This window comes from Myotis nattereri, assembly GCF_964212035.1.
Source record: "Myotis nattereri genome assembly, chromosome: 2".
Taxonomy (NCBI): Eukaryota; Metazoa; Chordata; class Mammalia; order Chiroptera; family Vespertilionidae; genus Myotis; species Myotis nattereri.
The window spans coordinates 159,376,515-159,399,774 of NC_138076.1; the positions used below are offsets into that span (position 1 = coordinate 159,376,515).

Consider the following 23,260-nt stretch of genomic DNA (forward strand, 5'->3'; position numbering starts at 1 on the left):
TAGCTCTCTATCCCTCTCCCTTCCTCTCTGTAAAAAATCAATAAAATATATTTAAAAAATGATATCGATAGAGGAAGAGTAATAAAATACTATGGACCTGGATGTTTGGAGAAACAACCAGTAAGAGGGGAAAATGTTAACCACTTCCTAATTGTGTCATAGGCTAGCTTGTGGGGAGATGGCATATAAAAATAATACTAATAACATCTAACTCTTATCAGGAGTTTATTATTATGTACCTGTCACTGTGCTAAGCAGTTTATATGCATTATCTCATTTAATGCTCACAGCAATCCTAGGAGGTAATACTATTTTTATTCCATTTTATAGATGCACAAACTGAAGTTCAGAAAAGTAGGTAGCTTGCCCACAATCACACAGCTGAGAAATGGCAGAGCCCAGTTTCAAACTCAAATAATCTGATTCCAGACTCACATTGCCAAAGGGATCTAAGAACTGAAGTACTAACACTGTGTCAGATCCTTATCATGGCTTTTCCTTCCCCTTCTCCATATATCTCCACCCCCAATTTGGATATTTCTCCTAATGTTTCCAGACAGAACTAAAGCTTTGTCACTCTGTTTTTCCAACCTCAACCTAATTTTCAGAATTATGCAATTCTCCCACCCATCCTCTCGGTGGAGCCTCCCTCACCGGCTCTCCCCAGGTAATCCAAGACCCCAGAAGCTGGTACAATGTGAGACGGGAAGACTTGATGAATTAGAAACACTCAGGGAGACGCTGCTCCTTGGAGGAGCGCCCCTGAGACCCACACTCTCCCACAGACAGCAGCCGAAGCACTCCCCACAGCCTTCTCGGGAGAGCCTCTCTTCAGTCTTGAAGCCCAGGACTTTCCCTTGTCCGTGATCCCCACTCCAAGCCCCCTTGCTGTCTCCTTGCCCATTTGTGTCTCCCAGCACCTGTCAGTAGTTTTCCATTATGTGTATTGACTAAAACTAATGGGAAAGCCCGCCTACAATCAGGGTCCAAAGATGACCAACCTTTCAACCCTCAGTAAAGCGCTTAATGGAGGCTGAACTTCCCAGCACCAGACCTGATTTCCATGGTGACACCCCTGGGGATTGTTGCCATGGTAATGCTGGAGAGACATGGGCCACAGTGAACATTATCTCCCCTCTCCATTTTCCTTTATGAGGCTCACCCCAAAGCTAAGGGGAGACCTGCCTGCTCCCCATCTTCAAATAACAAAGGAATCCCCAGCCACCCCAAACAATAATGACTGTTCTAATAATCCTGCAGGTCCCAACCTATCTTTTCCAAATGAGGTACTTGATGGTTCTGGGGGTTTTCCTCCTTAAGAACCTACTTAACTACCTGAGAAAGGTAGAAGGTAACGGATACTTGAAAGAAGGAGGGAAGAAAGGAGGGGTGGAGGGAAGGAGGGAGGGAGGGAGGGAGGGAAGGAAGGAGGGAGGGAAGGAAGGAAGGAGGGAGGGAGGGAGGGAAAAAGAAGAGTGAGAGAAAGAAAGTGTGAGTGTGTGTGTGAGTTCTTTATTGTCACCCTTCCCACATCTGGTAAAAATGTAGCTGCACAGAAAAGCAGGCCCTGGGACACTGACCACCAAGACCAAAAAAGAGACACTTAAATGGTTCTGGTGAAAAAGTCACATTGGATTCTGAGTGACATACAGAGCAAAACAAGGCCCACAGCACACACAGTGACCTAGACACCCTTCCGCCATGACTCAGGCCATGAACTTTGGCTCAGCCCTGGGCCCCAGGTTCCTGGGACTAGGCAGGGGCCTGAGGGAGGGATGAGACCCACAGAGCTGCCCCTCCAGCTTATTCTTCTACCCACTGCCACGCAGAAAAAAAGCCCACGAAAATGAGAGAGCCTGAAGCCCAGAGCCAGCCGCCGCGCTGCAGAGGCAGAGCTGAGAGCCGTCAGAGAAAGGAGCAGGGGCTGGGTGTGGACTGACCACTGTCTCCCATGTCACTCTTCCCTCATCCTCCCAGACATCTTGAAGCAGTTCCCTTCATTAATTCCTCAGTGTCTCACACCCTGGGCCCCAGGAAAGGGGGTAGGATATTTCCTTCCCTTGTTGAGGTCCTCAAGGGTCTCCTCGACAATTACTTCTCCCTCAGCCTCCTGAGTGACAAATGAATAGTAAGGCTCCAAGGATGCTGCCTGAGACAAAATGGCCCCCCACAAGCCTTTATCTAGGAGTGAGAGAGTGACAGGAAGGGCGAAGGCAAGGGAAGATACAGTGAGACAAAGGTACAGCCCTGCATATATCAGGCAAAACAGACAGGAAGGACCTGCTATGTAGCTAAGCTAGAATCTGAACTGGCAGGCTCCCCCCCCCCCCCCCCGCCCGGCCTCTCCTCATCTCTCTTCCTTCCCCACCTTCCACTGTGTCTCTCCTGCTTAGCTGCGTGAATTGGACAGATCCACACCACAATTCCTTCTCCCAATTTCATCCTATGCCCCACGCTCACCAAGCCAAGATGAACAGCCCAGAGAGTCTAGAGGAGTTGGTTTAGACTTACCTGAAAAAATCTACGAAAAAGGAAGCGAGCCTTAAGAGGAGAAGCCTTTTGTAGATTTGCTCCCCCAAAACCAACTCCCTCCTGTTTCTCAGATTTTATATCTCAGAGGGACCTGAGGCGCCAACTCTCATAGCTAATGCCTGCTGTTCAGACTGTTCAGAGAGGAGTCCCCCAGGGTTGATCCACTGGCCTGTGAGGCCTACGGACCCTGAGACAGAGATGGGGGGCCCGCTCAGTGTGGCAAACAGTCCCATTCATAAGCACACACACCTGGCACCAGCACCCATCTGAGTTCACCGTGCGGGTGGGAGAGCTCGGTGTGGTGCCAGCCTGGGGCCCTTGGGGACAGAACACGTCAGCCGCTCTCTTCCTAAGGCCTGTTTACTCTAAGTCCCATTCTCACTGATTCAGAAGGCCCAGGCTCCCGCCCCTTCTTGCTTTCATTTCTTTAACAACATGCCTTGTGCCAAGCACTGTGGATCAAAGATACAGAAGAAGTGCTCTTGACCTTGAGGACTGTCCTCATATGTGCCCCTCCCTTCTCAAAGGGGCTAGTTTCCTGGCCCAGCACCCCTCAAGCCCTACTGGACTCCACCCCAACCCTTTCAGCCCTTAGCCTGGCAATCCCTACCAACCTAGGAAAGGAGGGGTGGGTGAGGAGTTCCCTAGAAATTCCCTTTGGGCCATCACAGATGAAGGACCAGAATAGAAATCTGTGGAGGCAAGATGACATAGAGGGAAAGACATGAGCTTTGGAGCCACAGATTTAGGTTCACATCCATGAAGTCACAGTGTGACCTTGAGAAAGTCATTCCACTTCTTTGGGCCTCAATTTCCTCATCCGTAAAATGGAAATATTGACACCAACTTCAGACTGTTGTTTTGAGGATTGAATATTACACGTAGAGTAACAACCACACGGCAGATATTAGCTCTCCTTCGTACGATTTCCTCGACGGGTAGGGGCTGTCATGATGAAGTAGAGGTGGCTTGCTACTTTTTATTGGGTCAACAGAAAGGATGAATAAGCAAATACTTGTTAGGATCTCAGGGTCTGCTTATTTTTATTTGTTAGGGAGAAGGAGGGGGTTTGAAATCCTCTTCCTACTGTACCTGGGAGGGAAACGCAGACATTTCCTTAGGATCCAGGAGGCTTCCCCAAAACTAGGTGTGGCATCATTGCACGTCTTTCTCAGAAAACGCTTCATCAGACCCGTGCCCTCCCTCCAAGTCCAGGCTGCAACTACTGTGGGGAATGATGGAGGACTGGGTCCCAGAGCCCATCCTCTTTTGTATCTCCGCAGAGACCCTGGTCTGTCCCCCTCGGACCTAGTCCATCCACTAGTCTTCCCTTCCCTCCCTTCCTGGGAGCTGGGGGTAGAGATATGAGCCAATAACAAAGGGAAGACGCGCTTTCTCTAGGGGTGAGGGAAAACATTAGAAAAACACAGGACTGGTGGTCAGGGGTGGGGACCCTGCAGGGGGCAGCAAAGGGGAAGGGGGTGACCTGGTGGCGGGAAAGAGCCCCCTCCCACTGCAGAGACTTGGCAGCGGGCCTGCCAGGCCACACCCAGCCATCCTGGTGCAGGGGAGAGGAGGGGCTTCGGCGAAGATGATGGAGGATGAAGAGCGGAGAGGGGGCACCGAGGGAGAGGCAGGGACTAAGGCTCGGCGAGGGGTAGGGTTCAACCACCTACCCCCTCCCCGAAATGCCCTCCTACAGAGGCACTCACCCCAATAACGACGCTGTCGTCCCCTTGGAAAATGGGGATGAACTTGTCTCCCCGCAGAATCTCGGCCTGGTTCAGGGGCCGAAATCGGCAGAGCACCTTGATGCTGCATTCGTTGTTGGTCTCCGTCATGGTGGTCGCCGGCTGGGGCTGGTGCACTCCCTGGGCGGCAGAGGAGGTGCGTGCTCCGAGGGAGGGAGCTCCGCGGAGGCCGAGGCGGAGGGCAGGTGCTTGGCCTCTGGGGCCGAGAAAGGTCTGGGGGTGCCCGGGTGCAGGCTGGGGAGCAGGGCCGGGGCGCACTTCCTCTCTCCTGCGGCAGCGGGATGCGGGCGACCTGGGCGTCTGGTCCTCTCCGGGCGCTCTGCCTCTCCGCCCCTCGCGCTGCAGCGCCGCTCTGCGGGCCTGGGCGGGGCGGCGACCGAGGAGCGGGGCGGGGCTTCCCTGGCCGCGGGGAGTGGGGGCCGCTCCACGCCCATCACCCACCGTGGCACCTTTCCTCCCCTTTGCCTCCTCTTCTCACCCCTAACTCTCGAAGATAACCTTGTCCTCACCCCTTCCCTGCCCAAGTGACTCACTGCATCCCACATCCCTAACCTGTCTGTCCCTCCCCCAGACTCCACCCTCTGAAAGGAATAAGGGGTCTGGGGAGGGCCTGTCCAGCCCCTTCCAGCCCCCTTTACTCCAGGGCACCCTCCACCCCGTCACAATCCTCTCTCCAAATTGGGAGCACACTTCTTATTCCCTCTCCACACACCCCAGCCCACTCAACCTTCGAGGGCAGTGGCCTATACCCCATGGAGATGGCTGTCCAGGTCCCATTTTTTTCAGAGAAGAGTATCAGGAGAGGTTTGGCTATTCCCTTCCCGTCTACATACAGGGGTGCAGTCTGCTATGTCCCCAACATACATTCCTTTTTGTTGTTGTTTTGTAATATATTTTTATTGATTTCAGAGAGGAAGGGAGAGGGAGAGAGAGAGATAGAAACATCAATGATGAGAGAGAATCATTGATTGGCTGCCTCTTGCACGCCCCCTACTGGGGATCTAGCCTACAACCCCCGCATGTGCCCTGGCGGTAATCAAACCCAGGACCCTTCAGTCCGCAGGCAGGCCGACGCTCTACCCATTGAACCAAACTGGCTAGGGCTTTGTTGTTGTTGTTAATCCTCACCCAAGGATATTTTTCCATTGATTTTCTTAAGCGTGGAAAGGAGGGGAGGATACAGAGAGAGGAACATCGATGTGTCACATGAATTGATTGCCTCCCTCACGTGCCCCGACCAGGGCCAGGGATCCAGCCCTAAACCGAGCCCAGCAACTGAGGTAAGAGGTACCTGCCCTTGACCAGAAACCAACACAGGACCCTTCAGTCCGCAGCTGAAGCTCTATCCACTGAGCCAAACCGGCTATGCCCCCACATCCATTCCAGGTCCTCAGTTTGAAGGAAAACAAGCTCCCATTCTGGGCTATCAGAATTCAAGAGCAGATAAAATTTTCATTTTTGCCTCATAGGTTGGGCCTGGAATGATGAACGTGGGTAGCAGTAACTTTTGCAAGAGAACGGGAGTCAGGAAGCAGTGAAGGCGGGGTAGTGATGGGGTGGGCAAGGCCAGAGGGACTTTAAGAGAGGACTTCTGGGGTAGACTTCTGAATTTGGGTTTCAGGCAGGTTTAGACACCGATTTGAGTGTGTTTCCTGTCCCAGTTACTATTGGACAGAGTCCTAACATCTCAGGCCTTTCTTCTTTTGTTTCTCCCCCTTCCCTCTCTGTTTCTCCCACTTCTCTGGCCAAAAAAAAGAAAAAAGAAAGAAAGAAAAGCCAAGCCTAGAGATTACTTGTCCTTCCTGCCCTTAGGTCAGACTTCTGCTGCAGCCCCTGGGCAGAACTATCTAGAAGCTGGCCAAATTGATTTTTCTCCACATCACAGGCCTCCGCTAGCCAACAGAGTTAGACTGCAGGAATTGAGGCTCTAGGCCAAGGGGAGGAGCAGGGTGATGGAAGAAGGGAGGAGGGGATAGAGGTTCTGCCTAACAATTGTCTAAGGTCACTTAGGCACTATGAGGCAAGGGGAGAGAATGATGGCCTGGCCAGACAAGACCTAAGCATTCAGAATTCAACTGGGAGGGTTTCCAAAATTGGACCTATACCTCTAACCCACCTTGAATTTTAAGGAAACTGAAGGGGAAGGGTTCAGGATAATAAACTGCAAAGGAAGGCAAAGGACAATGAAGAAAGAGGGATAGAGGCTTGGTGAGGAGCCAAGGGAGGATGCACAGAATGACAATGAGTTCTAAACTCAGGAAAATAAGCATCTCTCTAGTCACTTGGTCTGTCACTATTTCTAAGTTTTGCAACAGCCTGAAAGCTTAGGGTACATCCTGGGAAACAGCCCAACCTCAGGCCTCCAGGGGCTCCAGCATGGCGTCCTTAAGTAAAGGACTTTCAAAATGCTAGTCCATGGAGGGTCACTGGTCAGAGACAAAGGTTTATGGGTAAGCCCTCCCCACCCCTCCGCAAAAATTAAACACACACGCAGTGTGATTTTTCATAAAGCAGAATTTATTCTGAGAGTATGTGCTTCTTACTTTCCTGCTAAGGAATGATGGCAATAGTAAATAGATGTTTTTTCCTTTAATGTACTTGGCAAAATGAAAGGAAGCAATGCTATGCTTATCTCGCAAAACTTTGTTGTTCTTATTTTAATTTTTTTTTTAAATTTTGTTTTAATTTTCTTGAACTGTCAAATTCAAAGCTCTGAAACCAGTGAAGTGGCTAAGAGCACAGAGGGTGTTCAGACATAGAGCCATCACTTACCTATGAACTTGGATAGGATTGCTAGATTTGAAGAAAAAAATAGGATAATCAACCCAGCCAGCATGCCTCAGTGGTTGAGCAACAAACTAAGAACCAGGAGGTCACAGTTCCATTCCTGGTCAGGGCACATGCTGGGGTTGGGGGTCGATCCCCAGTGTGGGGCATGCAGGAGACAGCCGATCAGTGGTTCTCTCTCATCTTTGGTGTTTCTATCTCTCTTCCTCCCTGAAATCAATAAAAATATATTTCAAACAAGCAAACAAACAAACAAAAAACAGTATAACCAGTTAAATTTTAATTTCAAATAAAAAATAACATTTATTGTGCTATTATGTCCCAAATATGGTATGGGACACACTTATGGGTCCAACCGGGGTGTGGCTCAGTGGTTGAGCTTTGACCTATGAACAAGGAGGTTGCAGTTTGATTCTCAGTCAGGGCACATGCCAGGGTTGCAGGGTCCATCCCCAGTGGGGCTGTGCAGGAGGCAGCGGTTCAATGATTCTCTCTCATTATTGATGTTTCTCTCTCTCCCTCTCCTTCCCTCTCTGAAATCAATAAAACATTTTTTAAAAGCCTATTTATTGCTTATTTCAAATTTAACGAGGCTTCCTGTATTTTATGACAGTCCTAAATGGTGAAGGTGACTTACCTTGTTCATTCCCAACAAGACTGAGCCTTTATTAAAGTTTGTTATCCTTGTTTTTGGAGTCCTGGCTGTGTCACAACATGCCTAGTTGTGTTATTTTTATGTAGTCATTTGATTTCTGGGGAGTCCAAACTTGTTTATCTGAAGAACGGGAATTAGAAAAGCTCTTTCACAGGCTTGATGTAAAAACTAAAGAAAACAGGTCGGATGAAATAAAAAGCGCTTTACTGTCATCGCCCGCCAAAGCCCCAGTGGGCCAAGACTACATATCCCATAATCCCAGTCGGCGCCCCCCGCCATTACCTCATTCCCTGGCCTCGTTCTCGCCAGTCCCGGCCTCTACACGGGTGTGGTAGCGTGCTGTTCTCGCGACTTTTGCTCTGTCCTCCTGTGCTTCAGCTGTCGCGAGACTTCCTACTCCTCCGCCTCCTCCGCCACTCCCTCTGCCGCCGCCTAGCCCGGGACCCGGACCCAGCCTCTCCCCCACCCGAACTCCGGCCCCGGCTTCGCCGAGGCCCCGGTCCCCCAAACCCGCCTCGCCGCCGCCATGGCGGACCCTAAATACGCCGACCTTCCCGGCATTGTGAGTACAGGGCCGGCCTCGGCTCCCTAGAACCGCGCCCCCGACCTCCTAAGGACCCCCAACAGGCACCAACCTGTGACCCCTCCCGTCTGCAGCCCCTGCACCACCCCCAGGGCTCCCGCCGCTCGCTCCGGACGAGCCGCAGCACCTTCCGGCCTCCTCTGATCCGACTGGGCCAGGCCTAGGTCGGCCTACCGGGCCCCTCTTCCGGCCGCCGCCGGGTTCTCGGCCCAGAAATCGTCTCCGGGCCCATATCACTGGGCCCGAGTGTTTCTACCTCCCGTGTCAACACCACCCGTGTGTCCCCACATCTTCCCATGAGCCTCCCATCCCCACCCAGACACACACATCCGGCCACTTAGTGATGGCCTGCATCCTGCCAGAACCCTTGTGCTGGATGGAAAACTCTGTCCCCCGGGGAGTGCCCTGGCACCCCACCCCGCCCCGCACGTGCGGGCATGGACCCCCTGTGTGCTGCCCTACCTGCATTCCTGGGTTGGGGGCTGGGTCACAGGACCTTGGGTACTAAGGTCCTGAGTCACTCTTAACCCTTGTGCCAGGGTAGTGTGTACAGGACCTAACGCGAGGACAGCCCTTTTCCTACTGATGACATAAGGATTGCCAAGGACCCATGCCCTTTCTGATTAGGGTAACGTCTTGGTCATCACTTATACTCAGCATTTACCATCAAGTCCCAACTGTCCCCACTGTCATCCCTATCCCTGTAAGATATGGGAACTGCAGTTACCTGGGCAGGTGGAAGCGAAGGGACAGGATTCTGGCATCACAGCCTGCCTTCTCTGTTAACTTGTTCAAATGAAATAGGGTCAGGGGTGTTGGTGGGTGCTGTGTAATGAAGTCAGGTGGTCACTGCTTCTACCCGCAGGCCAGGAACGAGCCAGATGTTTATGAAACCAGCGACCTACCTGAGGATGACCAAGCAGAGTTCGATGCGGTAAGACTATGTGCTGCCTCAGGACTCCTCTGGACTCTGACCTCACCCCCAGGCAGGCCCTTTCTCTTTTCTGGGGAGCCATGGCGATAAGCGGGTATGCCAACCCAGCCTGGGTGGTGTGTTGGTGGCAAGGCCTTGGCGGGCTTGCCGCTACCAGTGAGCAATACCAGGAAGGAGCGTCAGGTCAGTGGAATTCCAACGAACAAGATCTGATCCTTGGCCTTTGAAATATCCCAAAACATTTAGGTTTGGGGCGAGTGACCCCTAAGTCCCCTGCACGCTATTCCATGGTAATGAATCATGAAGCTTGAGCTTTTATAAACTGCTTAAGGTTAGGTCTAGGCCTTCTAGTTCATAAAATATTTCACTCAATATGTGTTCATTAGTATCCTCCCAAGAGCTAGACTTTGAAGTATTGAGGAATACCCTTTTATATGACTGTCGGGCAAAGAGTAAGAAAATTATTTGGAGACTGAAGAAAGATAAGGGACCTGGTCAGAGCAAAACAAATTTGAGGAAGAACAGACATTTTTTATATCAGTAGAGGAGAGGCCCTGATAGCACTTTCAAGTCCAAGAACTCAGGAGGAAGGAATTAGCTGTGGACACATTTTAATGAGGGGAACCACTTAGCATTGTTTATTGAATTTGTTTATTAGGTGTTTAATCTTTATTTTTGGTGCAATGCAAGGAAGAAATGCACTTGCTCTCAAGAGTCACCCAGACTAATGGGGGAAGTTAGGATACATAGAGGAAACAGAAGGAAAAAACAAAATTGAGTGACTGGAAATCAACATAGTGAAAATTCTGTATGTAAGTGCAAAGGGGAACAGAGATTTGTTACCGTGTCTTACAGGATGTGTTTTAGGTTCTGTTATTTCCAAAGAGAGCTGGGCTAGGGTCATGTGGATGGTGTGAGATCTCAATAAAGTTGTGACCAAGAGTCAGCGGGAACAGGCTCAGTGTGCGTGTTTGTAAGTCCTGTGGCTATGCCTGTGGGGCTGTTAGTTCTGGAGAATGCTGGTTGCTGGCTTATAATGTATGGCTTGGCGTACTCACTTATTCCTTATTTGATTTCCCCTATGTGGAAGTGGTTCCTGCTTTGTGGGGAACACCTTCCCTGTCCCCTCTCTCAGTGTTTTGTTCCTTGTGGCTTCTGTACTTGCTGGCATGTTAGTCTGTCCCCCAAGCCTGAGTATCTGGAGATAATGTAGATGTTGTCATTGCTCAGGCACCTACGTATGCACCTGTCTCTCCAAGAGGTATCCTATTAGGAAGCTGTCTCTGACCTCACAGGGCAAGAGTGTGTATGCTGAGGGCTTCACTCTACTGTCACAGTTCAGATACTGCTCAACTCCGGCCTAGGCCACTACCTGTAAAACATCAAGCCTTCATGGTGAGATAATGAATGGAACTTTGTCCCTTTGTCACTGACTTTGATACAAACAGGTAGCCCCTTTCCAAACCAAAAAACACATTGTAATTTTCCTTCTGAAGGTAATGGGATATCTCTTAATAAAAAGATGAGACCCATTCCAGGCATGGAAGAACCTGAATGTGGAGCCCTGATTGGCTGTTTCTCCCTGCTGAGCCTGAACAGTATATTTTAGTAAAATCTAATGGGGAGAGAGGGTACCATAAGTATTCTTTTCTTGTGGCACATTGCTTAGGATGCTGTATAGAAGTGTATAGGATCTGGATGGTGAATATTCCATCCTTTAAGGCCCAGCTAAATAAATACCTCTCACTAGGGAGGAGTGAGAAGGATGGGGAGACCTTTACTATAGGAGCCTGGGGGGTGGTTACTGAGATGTTTCCTGATGTCAGCTAATGTCTTTGGCCTCTGCATTTCCCAGTGGGCCTTAGGAGGGCAGCTTTCGGGAATTCAGCTGAGTAATGGTTCTGCCACTGCTCTTAATACTGACGTAAATGTGCAACTTGAGGAGCAGTGGGTGGTACTTAGATAATCCAGAAACCTCGTGTCCATGAGACTTGGATTCTCACCAGTGGCCTACCTCCTCACCTACCCTCCTTAAGACCTAGCACAGGTGACAGTGCATATTACTACTATTGTGACTGAACCATGAGGTTTTCGGGAACCTTCTTAACCCCTGGCAACAGCATGCTCTGCCTTAGTCTCCAGATTATTTTCTCCCCCCGCCCTAGATTATTTTTAACTTTAATTTTATTGGTTTTTAAAATAGGTTATATATGCTCATAGAACGAAAGTTTCTCTTCCCACCACTGTCTGCCCATTAAGTTCTCTTCCTTGGAGACAACCAATATGACCAGTTTCAAATGGAACCTTTTCGGCGTCTCAGATTTTTATTGGAAGGAATAGTCAGCCCTAGCTGGTTTGGCTCAGTGAATAGAACTTCTGCCTGTGGTCTGAAGGGTCCTGGTTCGATTTTGGCTTGATCCCCAGTAGGGGGTGTGCAGGAGGCAACCGATCAATGATTCTTTCTCATCATTGATGTTTCTCTCTCTTCCTCTCTGAAATTAATAAAAATAAAAAGGAATAGTCAGAGAGGGTTGACCCTCCCTGTCTTTTAACCTCCTTTCTCTGTTTGCTCCACTGTAGAAGAAATGGGGCTGCCTAACGAAATAATGTCCTGTAATATTCCTTAAAGATTGTAATTGCTGGTTTAACTTAAACATAAAAGTTTTACAATTCCCGTAATGGGGAGATAGGAGAAGAAAGTAGTAGAAGGTTTTTGTTGTTTTTAATATATTTTTATTTATTTCAGAGAGGAAGGGAGAGGGAGCGAGAGATAGAAACATCAATGATGAGAATCAGTAATCAGCTGCCTCCTGCACGCCCCCTATTGGGTATCGAGCCCACAACCTAGGCATGTGCCCTTGACTGGAATCGAATCCAGGACCCTTCCTCAAGCTAACACTCTATCCACTGAGCCAAACTAGCCAGGGCAGTAGTAGAAGGGTTTTTTTGTTTGTTTTTTTAAATATATTTTTATTGATTTCAGAGAGGAAGGGAGAGGAAGAGAGACATAGAAACATCAATGATGACAGAGCATCATTGATCGGCTGCCTCCTGCACGCCCTCCACTGGGGATAGAGCCCACAACCCAGGCATATGGCCTGACAGGGAACCAAACCTGTGACCTCCTGGCTCCTAGGTCGATGCGCAACCACTGAGCTGTGCCGGCCAACCCATGGGTTTTAATTTTGGTAAAGATGATCCTGAATTTCCTACTATCCCTTTAAAAATGATTTTAGCAGGAAGTAGTCTCAAATGAATGGGCCAGAAAACTGTATAGGCTAGCCCCATCTTCCTCAATCTGGGAGGATCTCCTCTCTGGATTTCAGACTCTCCTGGGTTTATTGGGGTGATGGGCTTGTTTGGAAACTTTTCTTAAAATGTCTTGTCCAGAAAGCTAATTCCCATTTGGAATTCCATCTCGTCTGGGCCCATAGCCTGCCTTGGGTTTGTGGGGCATTCTGCTCATGATTTTTGAACTGCTGGAACAAGGGGAATATATATTTTTATTGATTTCAGAGAGGAAGGAAGAGGGAGAGAGAGAGAGAGAAACATGAATGACGAGAGAGACTCATCAATTGGCTGCCTCCTGCACGCCCTCCACTGGGGATCAAGACCGCAACCCAGGCATGTGCCCTGACCAGGAATCAAACCGTGACCTCTTTTGTTCATAAGTTGATGCTCAACCACTGAGCCATGCCAGCCAGCCAAGGGGAGTAAATTTAGAAAACCTCACTGGAAGTAGGATTTGGTTTCTCCCCTTATGCCATAACTATTCTCAATGCCATGTGAAAGGGGGGAAAAGTGACCTGCCAAAGTTTGGTGGGGCCTTGGCAGAGGCTTCAGTTTTCCAAAGGGTAGGTACTGCTGGACACTGCACCAGGTTGAAATGACAAATGGTAGGTTCTCTTCCTTACAGTTTGGGGTATCATAGAGTATGCTTGATTGTGTTCATTAACTGTTGGCGCACTTGAACTTACCTGAGTTTTTCCTGATGCTTCCCCCATCCTCCCTCCTCACCACCTTGCCTGGACACTAGTTTGCACAAGTAAGACCATTCGATGCTTCTTCTCTGCATGTTTTTTTCATCTGCCCTCTCGCATGCAATGCTCTGCCACTGTGCTATTGTTATAGCTAATTTAAATTCTAATGAGTCCCTAGCTGGATCACTAAGGGGCCTGCTGGCCGTATGTTTAAAGATCAGAAATCAAGGATTAGAAGCACAATGATGATCCATGAATCATTGTCTCTTCCTCTTGGGAAGTCTGCAGAATAAAACTGTCCAATGGAGGATGGGATAGAAACATGGAGGCTAGGAATGCTTGGGCACATAAGGCACTCAGGAGCTAGAGTTAGAAGGGGGTTGCCTTTCTCAGACTGAAATGGGGTTAAGAGAAAAGGAATGACTAAACTATTCCAAACAGGGATGAAAAACAAGGGGAACAGCCACAGTCCTCACTTCTTAGCTGTGTGTGGATTATGCCTGGAAAACTCAATTTAATATTCTAGGCTGAGCCTTTACAGAAAGATAAATTGGATAGGCAAAAGGGGTATTATATGCTAATTTAAAGGCAATAACTTTGTTTATTTGTGCTTTCATGAGTCTTTCTGTTTCTGTTCCCCTCCTTTAGAAATGGATGGTTGCTCAGCACTATGTTGGTCCATCCTGGACAGTTTTATTCTTCTGTACTATCCATGCTCCTTGTCTTCATGGTTCCAAAGTCCCTCTGGCTGCAGTGTTGGCATAGAGCCTGAACAGGCCTCTCCCCCCTATCTGATCTAGAACCTCAGGTTTTGCCTCTAGGCACAGTCATTTAGCCAAACAGCCCTGGGGAGTCTGGGAGTTCATTAGTGAGAGGGACTGGGAATCATCTACCAGATAAGCTAGTACCTGGTATCAGGGCACTTAGAATTTCCAAGTCAAGGTGGCTGGGTGTAGTAGGTTTCCATGGTGACTGTTACTATTCCAGGTTACAGGAATTATGCTTAAAACAGCCGTGGGCAAACTACGGCCCGCGGAGCCGAAAGAGCAGAGGGTTCTCTTGCTCTCCCCTCTCTCCTTCACCAGCAGCAGTGTTAACATGTATTAGTTCACACAAACACTCCATCCAGGCTTTTGTTCCGGCCCTCCGGTCCAGTTTAAGAACCCATTGTGGCCCTCGAGTCAAAAAGTTTGCCCACCCCTGGCTTAAAATCTCATCATTCTCCATAGGACAGATCTGGAAGTGGCATATATTGTTTGCAAACTAATAATGCCATTTTCCTTTTCTTTGATTTTTCTGTCCTCCTGATTCTGATTGTTCTTCATGATTTGAACTTGATTTACGGCCCATTGTCCTCTATTTCTCCTTGAGTTTCTCCCAAACTGATTTTAGCTTTGTGGGGCAAGTAAGAGAAATGTGTAGTGTGTGTGCCTCCCCTTGTTTTGTATGCATGCAACTGTGAGCGCATACACCCACTCTGTAGAGACATCCCAGCCTAGACCACAGGACCCAGGTTCACCTCTACCCTGAGCTGAGGGAGGAGTCTGCTAGGGTGGACCCTGGCATCAGGCGATGGAGAGGTTGAGGTTCAGGTATATTTAGCGGAAATCTCTGGAGCAGGAAGCATTTGACCCTCACACTTCTATCTACCCGTCAGTAGAGCTCCTGGAGAGGCAGGGTGTACAGCTGGATTCCCCTTCCTGGTAGTTCTTTACCAGTCTTGCCTGGAAATGAGATTCTTATCTGTGTGGCCTGGACTAAAATAAGGCCTCTTTTAAATACTCCCACCTTTCCCCTTTGTCTACCCTCCAACCCCTGTGAATCTTGTGAGTAGAGGGTTGAAGAAACCTGTTCTGCATATGGGCTGGTAGCTGTGAATCTTGGTGTCCTCTGCACTCATTGTGCTAGCACATCATGGCAGAATTGCTCTGGATCCCTCCGAGCTGCAGGGTGAGCTACCCATCACTCAAGAAGTAATCAAACACGGAATGCACGAGGGACCAGGATCTGCCCTGTGTCGTTTAGCAGCAGAGAAGGAGAATGGGGCTTCAATCAGGTGCTTCGTATTTCCCTAAACTCACCATCTGTACCTGGCATATTTTATTCTGCTAAACCTAAAATTATAACAGACCACCCACATGAGCACTCTCATTGTGACTGACTCAGTCATCCAAATGTCTGATTCTTCTACACTAGAGAAACCAGGGGACAGGAAGACTTAAGCCATGAACTCCCCCCTTGAGAATTATGGACCCTCAATCAGTGCAGGTCCTCAGAATCTCCATAGCCTCTGCTTCACATTGCCATTTCTACAGCTTCCCCTCCACCTCAGCCTTCTTTCCCCCCACTTCCCTGTTCCATGCCACTAGCTTGCAGCATCTAACTACTAGTTCTCAGATGATCCTGAATTGCTGCTGTTACTGGCAAAGCTTCATGACATCCTCACCACCAGAGAGGAAAGGGACCCAAGCTCTTCTTTCTTCTGGGGGTATGTGACAACCCGAGCTGAAATTTCTTGGTCCCCAAATTTTGCTAGGCTCCCCTGGGCCCTGTGGTGCAGTGTGTTTGAAGACTGTCATGTAGTGCATGTGACAATTTGCTAATAACAATTTTGTCTTTTTTTTTCCCCTCCCTCACCCCCATTTCCCCACTCCCTTTCCTTTTAACTCTTGATTTTCTCACCTCTGGGGAAACCACAAGGAGCTGGTAAGAAGCCTGACCTTTCATCTGCTTTTTAGTGGGGTGTGCTGTGATGGGCAGTTGTTTTTCTGTCCTTTTGTCTCTACCAAATCTTTCATCTATTCAGCCCCACCCCAGCGACAACCTTTTCCCACCTCACAAGTCACTGTAATAACATTGCCCCTAACTCATGCCCCCAGATCTCTGAGACACTGTGGAGTAGGTGCCACTGGAGGACTGAAGTGTTCTGCCCACCTGTCTCCAGGGCCACACCCTCAGAGGGCTCCTCAGGGGTGCCAGTGTCAGGCCGCCCTCCTGACCCAGCACATGCTTCTGTGTCAGGAACAGTGAGGTGAAAGCATTATCCATCCCTCTTACTGTCCAGAACCTCTGAAACTCATAGTTCTGTGTATTTGCCTTTCTTACTCCACCCCTTCCCTATTTTTAGGAAAGTAAATTAGAAAGTAGGTTCTCATCTGCACAGTGCCTGTCCCATAATAAAGGTTTAACACAATGGAGCTATAATTTCTTTCTTTGGTCTGTAGACTATATCTCCCATTCCTCTTTTTAAGAGAAAAATTTTTTTAATGGGTTTCTACTTCATTGGCCTTGATTAGGGCACTCACAAAGAGGAGTGGCATATTACTGAGTGTCAACTTTCAGAGAAGATGGTTGTCTTTCCTGAGCACGAGTCCTTCTCAGACACTTACAGACGCTAGAGACCACACAGTTATTTGGCTGGTGGGTGCTCAGGCCTTAACATTTCAGAGAAGATTAAAGAGATGATAATTTAGGACTCAGTTGTCTTTTTTTCCCCTAGGCCCTTGCATATGGGACATTGAACCCTGTTGTTTTCCCTTAATCTTTAGCTCTTATCCCTCTGCCCAGTACTTTCCTGAAGAAGAGGGAAAGATCAAAGTTGATCAGTTCTCCTTACCCCCTTTCCTCCCTTACTTTTAAAGCTGCCACTCACACTGATTCCTTCTTTAATAGCACATCAGAGATGAAGGATGGAGCTTTTGTCTGCTGCTTTTTCTCCATCAGTGTCTCTTTATCACCATCATCCCCCCACCCCTCAATACCCACAGGCAGAGATTCTTGTTCCTGGCTGCATATTAGAAATATTAGAATCACCTGAGTAGCTTTTAAACCAACCTACTGCACTGGCCCTACCCTGGAACAATAAATCAGAATCTACAGAGGTGAGCCCAGGCCTCTTTTTCTTTCTAATGTTTTAAAAAATTGGTTTGAGAGAGAGAGATTGTTGTTCTACTTATTTATGCAATCATTGGTTGTTTCCTGTATATGCCCTGACCAGGGATCCAACCCTCAACCTTGGATCAAACCTTCAACCTTGGTGTATCAGGATGATGCTCTAGGCTAGGGCCTAATATTTTGTAAGTGATTCTGTTGTGCAGCCAGGGTTGAGAACCATTATTCCAGCTAAAGGAAAGAAGACTTACTTTGTCTTCCTTCTGTAGAAGGTGGAGGTAGCATCTCCAAAAGAAAAGGACTCCTGAATGTCCCCTCTCCCCCACCCCCACCCTCAGTAATGTAGTGAGCACTGTCAGACTGCTGACAATTGAAGGACAGACATGCAGTATGAATGCCCAGAGTTGGTGTAGTTATTGGAATTTGAACAGCCAGTAGATACCCAGTAAGGAGGGAACCTCTGCCTCAATTTCTAGAGTAAAATCTCATTTCCTTTCTTTACCATGTCCCCCGTTTATGGGGTAGCTTCAGCGCTTAAGAGCCAGCAGAAAGGTCAGGGAGGGCTGGAGCTGGGGCTTCTCTTAGAATAGATGCTGAGTTATCTCCATTTCAGGACTTGTCTATGGCCCTTGCCCATAGGTATTCTTGGCAAGCAGATACTGCTTCTGCTTGTTGCTTCTAAGATGTCCCTTAAAAAATAATACAGTGTGTTCTTGCCTGCCTCTCTTCCCCTGAATTCCCTGACTTCATGGCAGCTTAGAAACAGAACTTCTGGTCAGGCTCTTTGCCAGCCAACCTTCTTTTTCTATCAAAGAGCTGATATCTTCCCTTCAGCAGCACATTCAAGTCCTAATATTCACTCTTAGAGTTGGTAGCTTGATTGTCTGTTATTCTACTTCTTTTCCTCCAGCAAGAAGGGAAATTAGCTTGAAAGTGGACTTCCTCAGCAGCAAGGAAATTTACTTTTGGTAAAAAGTAAAGGTTAAAAGGTCAGGTTCATTTCTTACCCTGAATGCATGGTATGTGCCAAATAACTGGGAGGGCCCAGTTGGCTGGGGCGGGGGAGTGGGGAGGCTATGCTTCCTCTGTTCCCAGTTGAATCAGGGTGTTAATGTTTATACAACTGAGACTACAATTTACCAGGAAGCTTCCGTTTCCTAGGTCGGGCCTGGGTCTGCAGCTTGGAAAGTAGGAGCCAATCTACTTATATATAGGGGATTTTTATGGGGAAGTTCTAGAGTGTGAATGAGACTGCCCAGCGCCTGAACTACCTATTCCTGCAGGAGGAACTGACGAGCACAAGTGTAGAGCACATCATTGTCAATCCTAATGCTGCCTATGACAAGTTCAAAGACAAGAGAGTGGGGACAAAGGGACTTGGTGAGACTGGGCTGTAAATTGGCTGGGGGGAAATCTGTCCTCAGGCCTTAGTGCCTTTTGCTTTGGGAAAGGGTCCCTCATAGAGATCCCTGGGGGAAGCCTTCATTGTCACCTGAGACCTTGACTGCCTTGGGCTTAGATCAGGCCCTTAATTTCATCTTCTTTTGTTGACAGATTTCTCAGATCGTATTGGAAAAACCAAGAGGACAGGATACGAATCCGGAGAATATGAGATGGTTTGTTGTGTGTGTGTGTTGATGGGAAAGGTACAGTGATCCTCTCTAGCAGGAGATCAAGGGATGCTGTCAGATTCTGAGTTTCTCTTTGGTTGGGGGTCCCCAACCAGAGGGGATGGGGAAAGAGGAACCCAGTAGGATGCATCTGAGGATGCTTTATTCCTCTGCTGTTTGCTCTGGAGAGTCTCCAGGCCTCCAGCTATCTCAGTTCAATAGGGTGTAGTAGATTCTGAGTTGGATGTAACACCATTACAATTCAAGCCCAGGGTTTGGATAAATTCCTGAGGTTCCCTGTACTGGGGGGTATAACATCACCTTTTGTGCTTGCTCTCTAGCTTGGAGAGGGTCTGGGAGTGAAGGAGACACCCCAGCAAAAGTACCAGCGACTATTGCATGAGGTCCAAGAGCTGACAACTGAAGTTGAAAAAATCAAGGTAACTATAAACTATCTTCTCCCCTCTCTGCTGTGACTTGTAGAACAGAGGAGGACCTCCCAGCAGGAGGAGAACGAGTCCCTGTGCTCCTGGATCCACACGAATCTCTATTCAGTGCTATAGGTGACTTCCAGCCACAGCTAGATCTGACCCTTTTTTTTTTCCTTAGTTCACTCTTGCCACCCTTCTTTTCATACCAGACAACAGTGAAGGAATCAGCCACTGAGGAGAAGCTGACCCCCGTGGTGTTGGCTAAACAGCTGGCAGCCCTGAAGCAGCAGCTGGTTGCTTCCCACCTGGAGAAGCTGCTGGGACCAGATGCAGCGATCAACCTTACTGACCCTGATGGAGCTCTGGCCAAGTGGGTGCTCTACGTGGTTGAGAAATCGTTGCTAATCGGGGTGCAGAGGGACTCAGCCAGGTAGTGACAGGGCTGTTAAGGGAAGAGATGGCCTAGCGGTTCCTTAATGCTGCTACTCTGAGGTAGAATGAGAAAGTGTGGCTGGGCTGGCCTGCATCCTTCAGGTCATGATATTATTACTTGGTCTTCTGACCTAGGCGCCTACTACTACAGCTGGAGGCAACAAAGAACAGCAAAGGGGCTGGTTCAGGGGGAAAAACCACAAGTGGGACCCTCCCAGATAGCAGCCTTGTCACTTACGAACTACATTCGCGGCCTGAGCAAGACAAGTTCTCTCAAGCTGCCAAAGTAAGTATGTATGTACTGTGGATTGGGGGCCCAAGAGGGAGGCAGGGGAGATGTGGCCCTAGAGACTTTCCTGCCTTCCTCCAAGGGATCAGTTCTGGGGAGAGGGTGCTTCTGATCTTTTTAAAAATATATATATATTTTTGATTTCAGAGAGGAAGGGAGAGGAAGAGATAGAAATGAGAATTGATTGGCTGCTTCCTGTACGCCCCCTAGTGGGGATTGAGCCCACAACCCGGGCATGTACCCTTGACGGGAATCTAACATAGAAGCCTTAAGTCCACAGGTCGATGCTCCATCCACTGAGCCAAACCAGCTAGAGCGCTTCTCTCTTTTTTTTTTTTTAATATATTTTTATTGATTTCAGAGAGGAAGGGAGAGGGAGAGAGAGATAGAAACATCAATGATGAGAGTCATTGATTGGCTGCCTCCTGCACGCCCCCCACTGGGGATCAAGCCCCACAACCCAGGCATGTGCCCTTGACTGGAATTGAACCCGGGACCTTTCAGTCCACAGGCTGACGCTGTATCCACTGAGCCAAACCAGCTAGGGCGCTTCTGATGATCTTGATGTCTCATTCTTCGTGTTCCCCTCACCCATCTACTTTCAGTTGAGATTTTAAGATTATGACTAGGGATATGTTCCTTGGAAAGGCATCCATTGGTAGAGGGAAGAGCAGAGGGGAGTTACAAGCAGACACGCAGAGAATAGCAGGATCTTACCTCCCACTGCAGCAGCAGGGAGGTGATGGCAAATCTCACCTCCTTTCTCCCCCTAGGTTGCAGAACTTGAGAAGCGCCTGACAGAGCTGGAAGCAACTGTACGCTGTAATCAGGATGCTCAGGTCAGGTGCTCTCCTATTCTTAGTCTTATCCTCACATTCTGTACCCTCAGCCTGAGGTCCACAGCATTCCACAGAATCCTGGGAGGCGTCAGGAAAGGGTGTCAGTACTGGGATCAGCCAGTGGGCTCCCGCTAGAACAGGAAGGATGGGGAAAGTGGTAATCATATGGAGAGAGTAGAATCACTGATTTCTTCCCTCCTCTTCCCCACCAGAATCCTCTTTCTGCAGGTCTGCAGGGAGCCTGCCTAACAGTGAGTGTGAAAAAGAATGGAGTGTTTGGGGTACGAGGGGATATTGGGATCGGGTTGCTTGGAGAATGATTTTGAGGTCTACATCTATATATTAATTACTCTCAGTGGAATATGGGGTGGCCTCTTCCTAGTCTGATCTTTTCTTCTTTATGAAACTTTTCCCAACCCCTTCCCCCAGGAGACTGTAGAACTGTTGCAGGCAAAGGTGAGCGCCCTGGACCTTGCAGTTTTGGACCAAGTGGAGGCTCGGCTACAGGTATTAAGTGGAGGACAAAGTGGATTACAGATCGCTTGGGACTTGGGAAGCCCTGGATGCACTTACCTATCAGCCTTAAAATCTGTGTTTGCAGAGTGTCCTGGGAAAGGTGAATGAGATTGCCAAGCATAAAGCTTCTGTAGAGGATGCAGATACACAAAGCAAGGTCGGGAAGACATCTTTCCCCATCTTTCCACCCTTTCCTGCTTCCTTATGTTCTCCAAGTCATCCTGGTGGTAATGAGAGCACTGAATCCTCAGGTCCCTGTCTTTATAAACCCGTGCCAACTGAGAAAGGGTAGTGCTTTGCTCTGTCCCCACCTAGTTGACCTCACCCCACCCTAGTAAAGTCAGTGTGTACTTCACTGACAAGCAGGCCAACTCCTCTGGGCCCTGTCCTGTCCCTCCAGGTGCACCAGCTATATGAAACCATACAGCGCTGGAGCCCCATCGCCTCCACCCTTCCTGAGCTGGTGCAGAGACTTGTCACCATCAAGCAGCTGCATGAGCAAGGTGGGAGGGGTGTCCAGAGGAATTGGAAAGTAGGCAACTTCTATTCCCTTTCCTCTTGTCTTGCATTCTAACCTCCCCCATACCTTTCTTTTGTAGCCATGCAGTTTGGTCAGCTCCTGACACACTTGGACACCACACAGCAGATGATCGCTAGTTCTCTCAAGGACAACACCACCCTCTTGACCCAGGTCTGCCCCTTTATTGGTTTGTTGCCTCCCTTCTTCAGACACACAGACCAGGTTCTCCAGCTGAGTGTCTTCTGAGTATCTCAGAGTGCTTTCTGCCTTAGCCCCTTTGGTGGCATCGTTTGTAGCAGGACCTTGGTTTGAGTCTTCACACTGTTTTTCAGTGGTTGTGGAAACTTAGCCTATGAACTTCGGTCTTGCCCTCTGGAAAATTGTACTTATTTCAGAGTTATGTGGATGAGGTTAAATAACCTGGGTGAATTGTTAGTTCAATAAACATCAGCTTTTCCTCTGAAACCTACCCTTTTCCTCTGTAGTCTCAGCTTAGCTTTACCCTCTCTGGGTCCTCATCCAGGTTCTCCTGAGCATAGTACATTGGGAGGAATGTGGGCTTTCACGTCAGGAGCTAGGCTCCAACCTGGTTTTGCCACTTCATTTCTGACTCTGAGCAGTGAGTTTCACCTTCTTCCTTCATTCTTTTAGCAGTGTCCAGCACATAATGAGGCCTTGGTTTCTGTTGAGACACAGTTTTCAGTGCTGGGGGGAGGAGGAACATTAAAGTTGAGAGACCAGCATCACAGGACCATCAAAATAAGTGAAAAAATTTACTTGGTATAATGTTCTTCCTCTGGAGCAATTTTCTAACTTTAATCAGTGAACCCCTATTTCAACAAAATCTTACTTGACCCGCTTAAGAATCCTGCCTGCTTGGCAGACCCTGACCTAGGTCCATGGTACTCCAAGAGTAGTTTGAAAACTACTGCTATAACCTCCCTGCTCTGAGGCCCGTAAGCTGTGTTTCCATTTCATTTTGTCCTAAGAATTTTAGGTCCTCAGCTAGGTAAGCACCTGGAATTGACAAAGAATAAAACATCTCTATCACTTTCTAGGTACAGACAACCATGCGTGAAAACCTGTCCACAGTTGAGGGGAATTTTGCCAACATTGATGAGCGGATGAAGAAACTGGGAAAGTGAGCCCCTTGGGAGATGGAGAACAGGGGTAATACCCACCCCTTTGAACTGTGTTAACAGGTTACATAGTTTTCCCGTAATTGTAGCTCTTGCATCCCATCCCATTTGACACTGGGCACAAATGGTTCTTCTTGCATGTGGGGTTTATACCCCTCCTCTGATGACTAGAGGGCTAGCTGGGGATATTAGATGGTGGTCTCCCCTCAGGTCCTGGGCCCAGCCACATGCCAGGTCATGTCCAATATTGCTTTGTCCTGTGTGGGAAGGATTGGGTCTTGTCCTGCAGCAGTTTCTGTGGCTGATTGTAACACTGTACAACTGTTTCTGACCATTAAATGCTGTTGTACTCTGTGTGGCCTCTGCTGTGT

At 48.5% G+C, this 23,260-nt stretch overlaps 2 protein-coding genes across 3 annotated transcripts in view; one reads left to right on the top strand and one right to left on the bottom strand.

The window, feature by feature from the left end:
- KIF5A (kinesin family member 5A) overlaps positions 1 to 4,805 on the bottom strand; it is a 30,475-nt gene extending 25,670 nt beyond the window's left edge. The window contains exon 1 of the mRNA XM_081082526.1: positions 4,245 to 4,805. Coding sequence (XP_080938652.1) covers positions 4,245 to 4,373 — 129 coding nt within the window. The 5' untranslated portion in view covers positions 4,374 to 4,805. The remainder of the gene's footprint in view (positions 1 to 4,244) is intronic.
- A 3,291-nt stretch (positions 4,806 to 8,096) lies between these two features.
- Positions 8,097 to 23,243, top strand: DCTN2 (dynactin subunit 2). 2 transcript variants are annotated; one of them, XM_081082528.1, is made up of 14 exons: positions 8,097 to 8,287; positions 9,174 to 9,242; positions 18,397 to 18,493; positions 18,668 to 18,729; positions 19,065 to 19,163; positions 19,364 to 19,524; positions 19,722 to 19,872; positions 20,649 to 20,714; positions 20,927 to 20,965; positions 21,144 to 21,221; positions 21,316 to 21,387; positions 21,631 to 21,733; positions 21,830 to 21,921; positions 22,809 to 23,243. In XM_081082528.1, the coding sequence occupies exons 1-14, from the start codon at positions 8,252 to 8,254 to the stop codon at positions 22,893 to 22,895; spliced, it is 1,212 nt and encodes a 403-aa protein (XP_080938654.1). In that variant the 5' UTR covers positions 8,097 to 8,251; the 3' UTR covers positions 22,896 to 23,243. The 2 variants fall into 2 exon arrangements, with proteins under 2 accessions (XP_080938654.1, XP_080938655.1); XM_081082529.1 differs by lacking the exons at positions 8,097 to 8,287; positions 9,174 to 9,242 and adding an exon at positions 14,902 to 15,928.
- Positions 23,244 to 23,260: the final 17 nt, after the last annotated feature.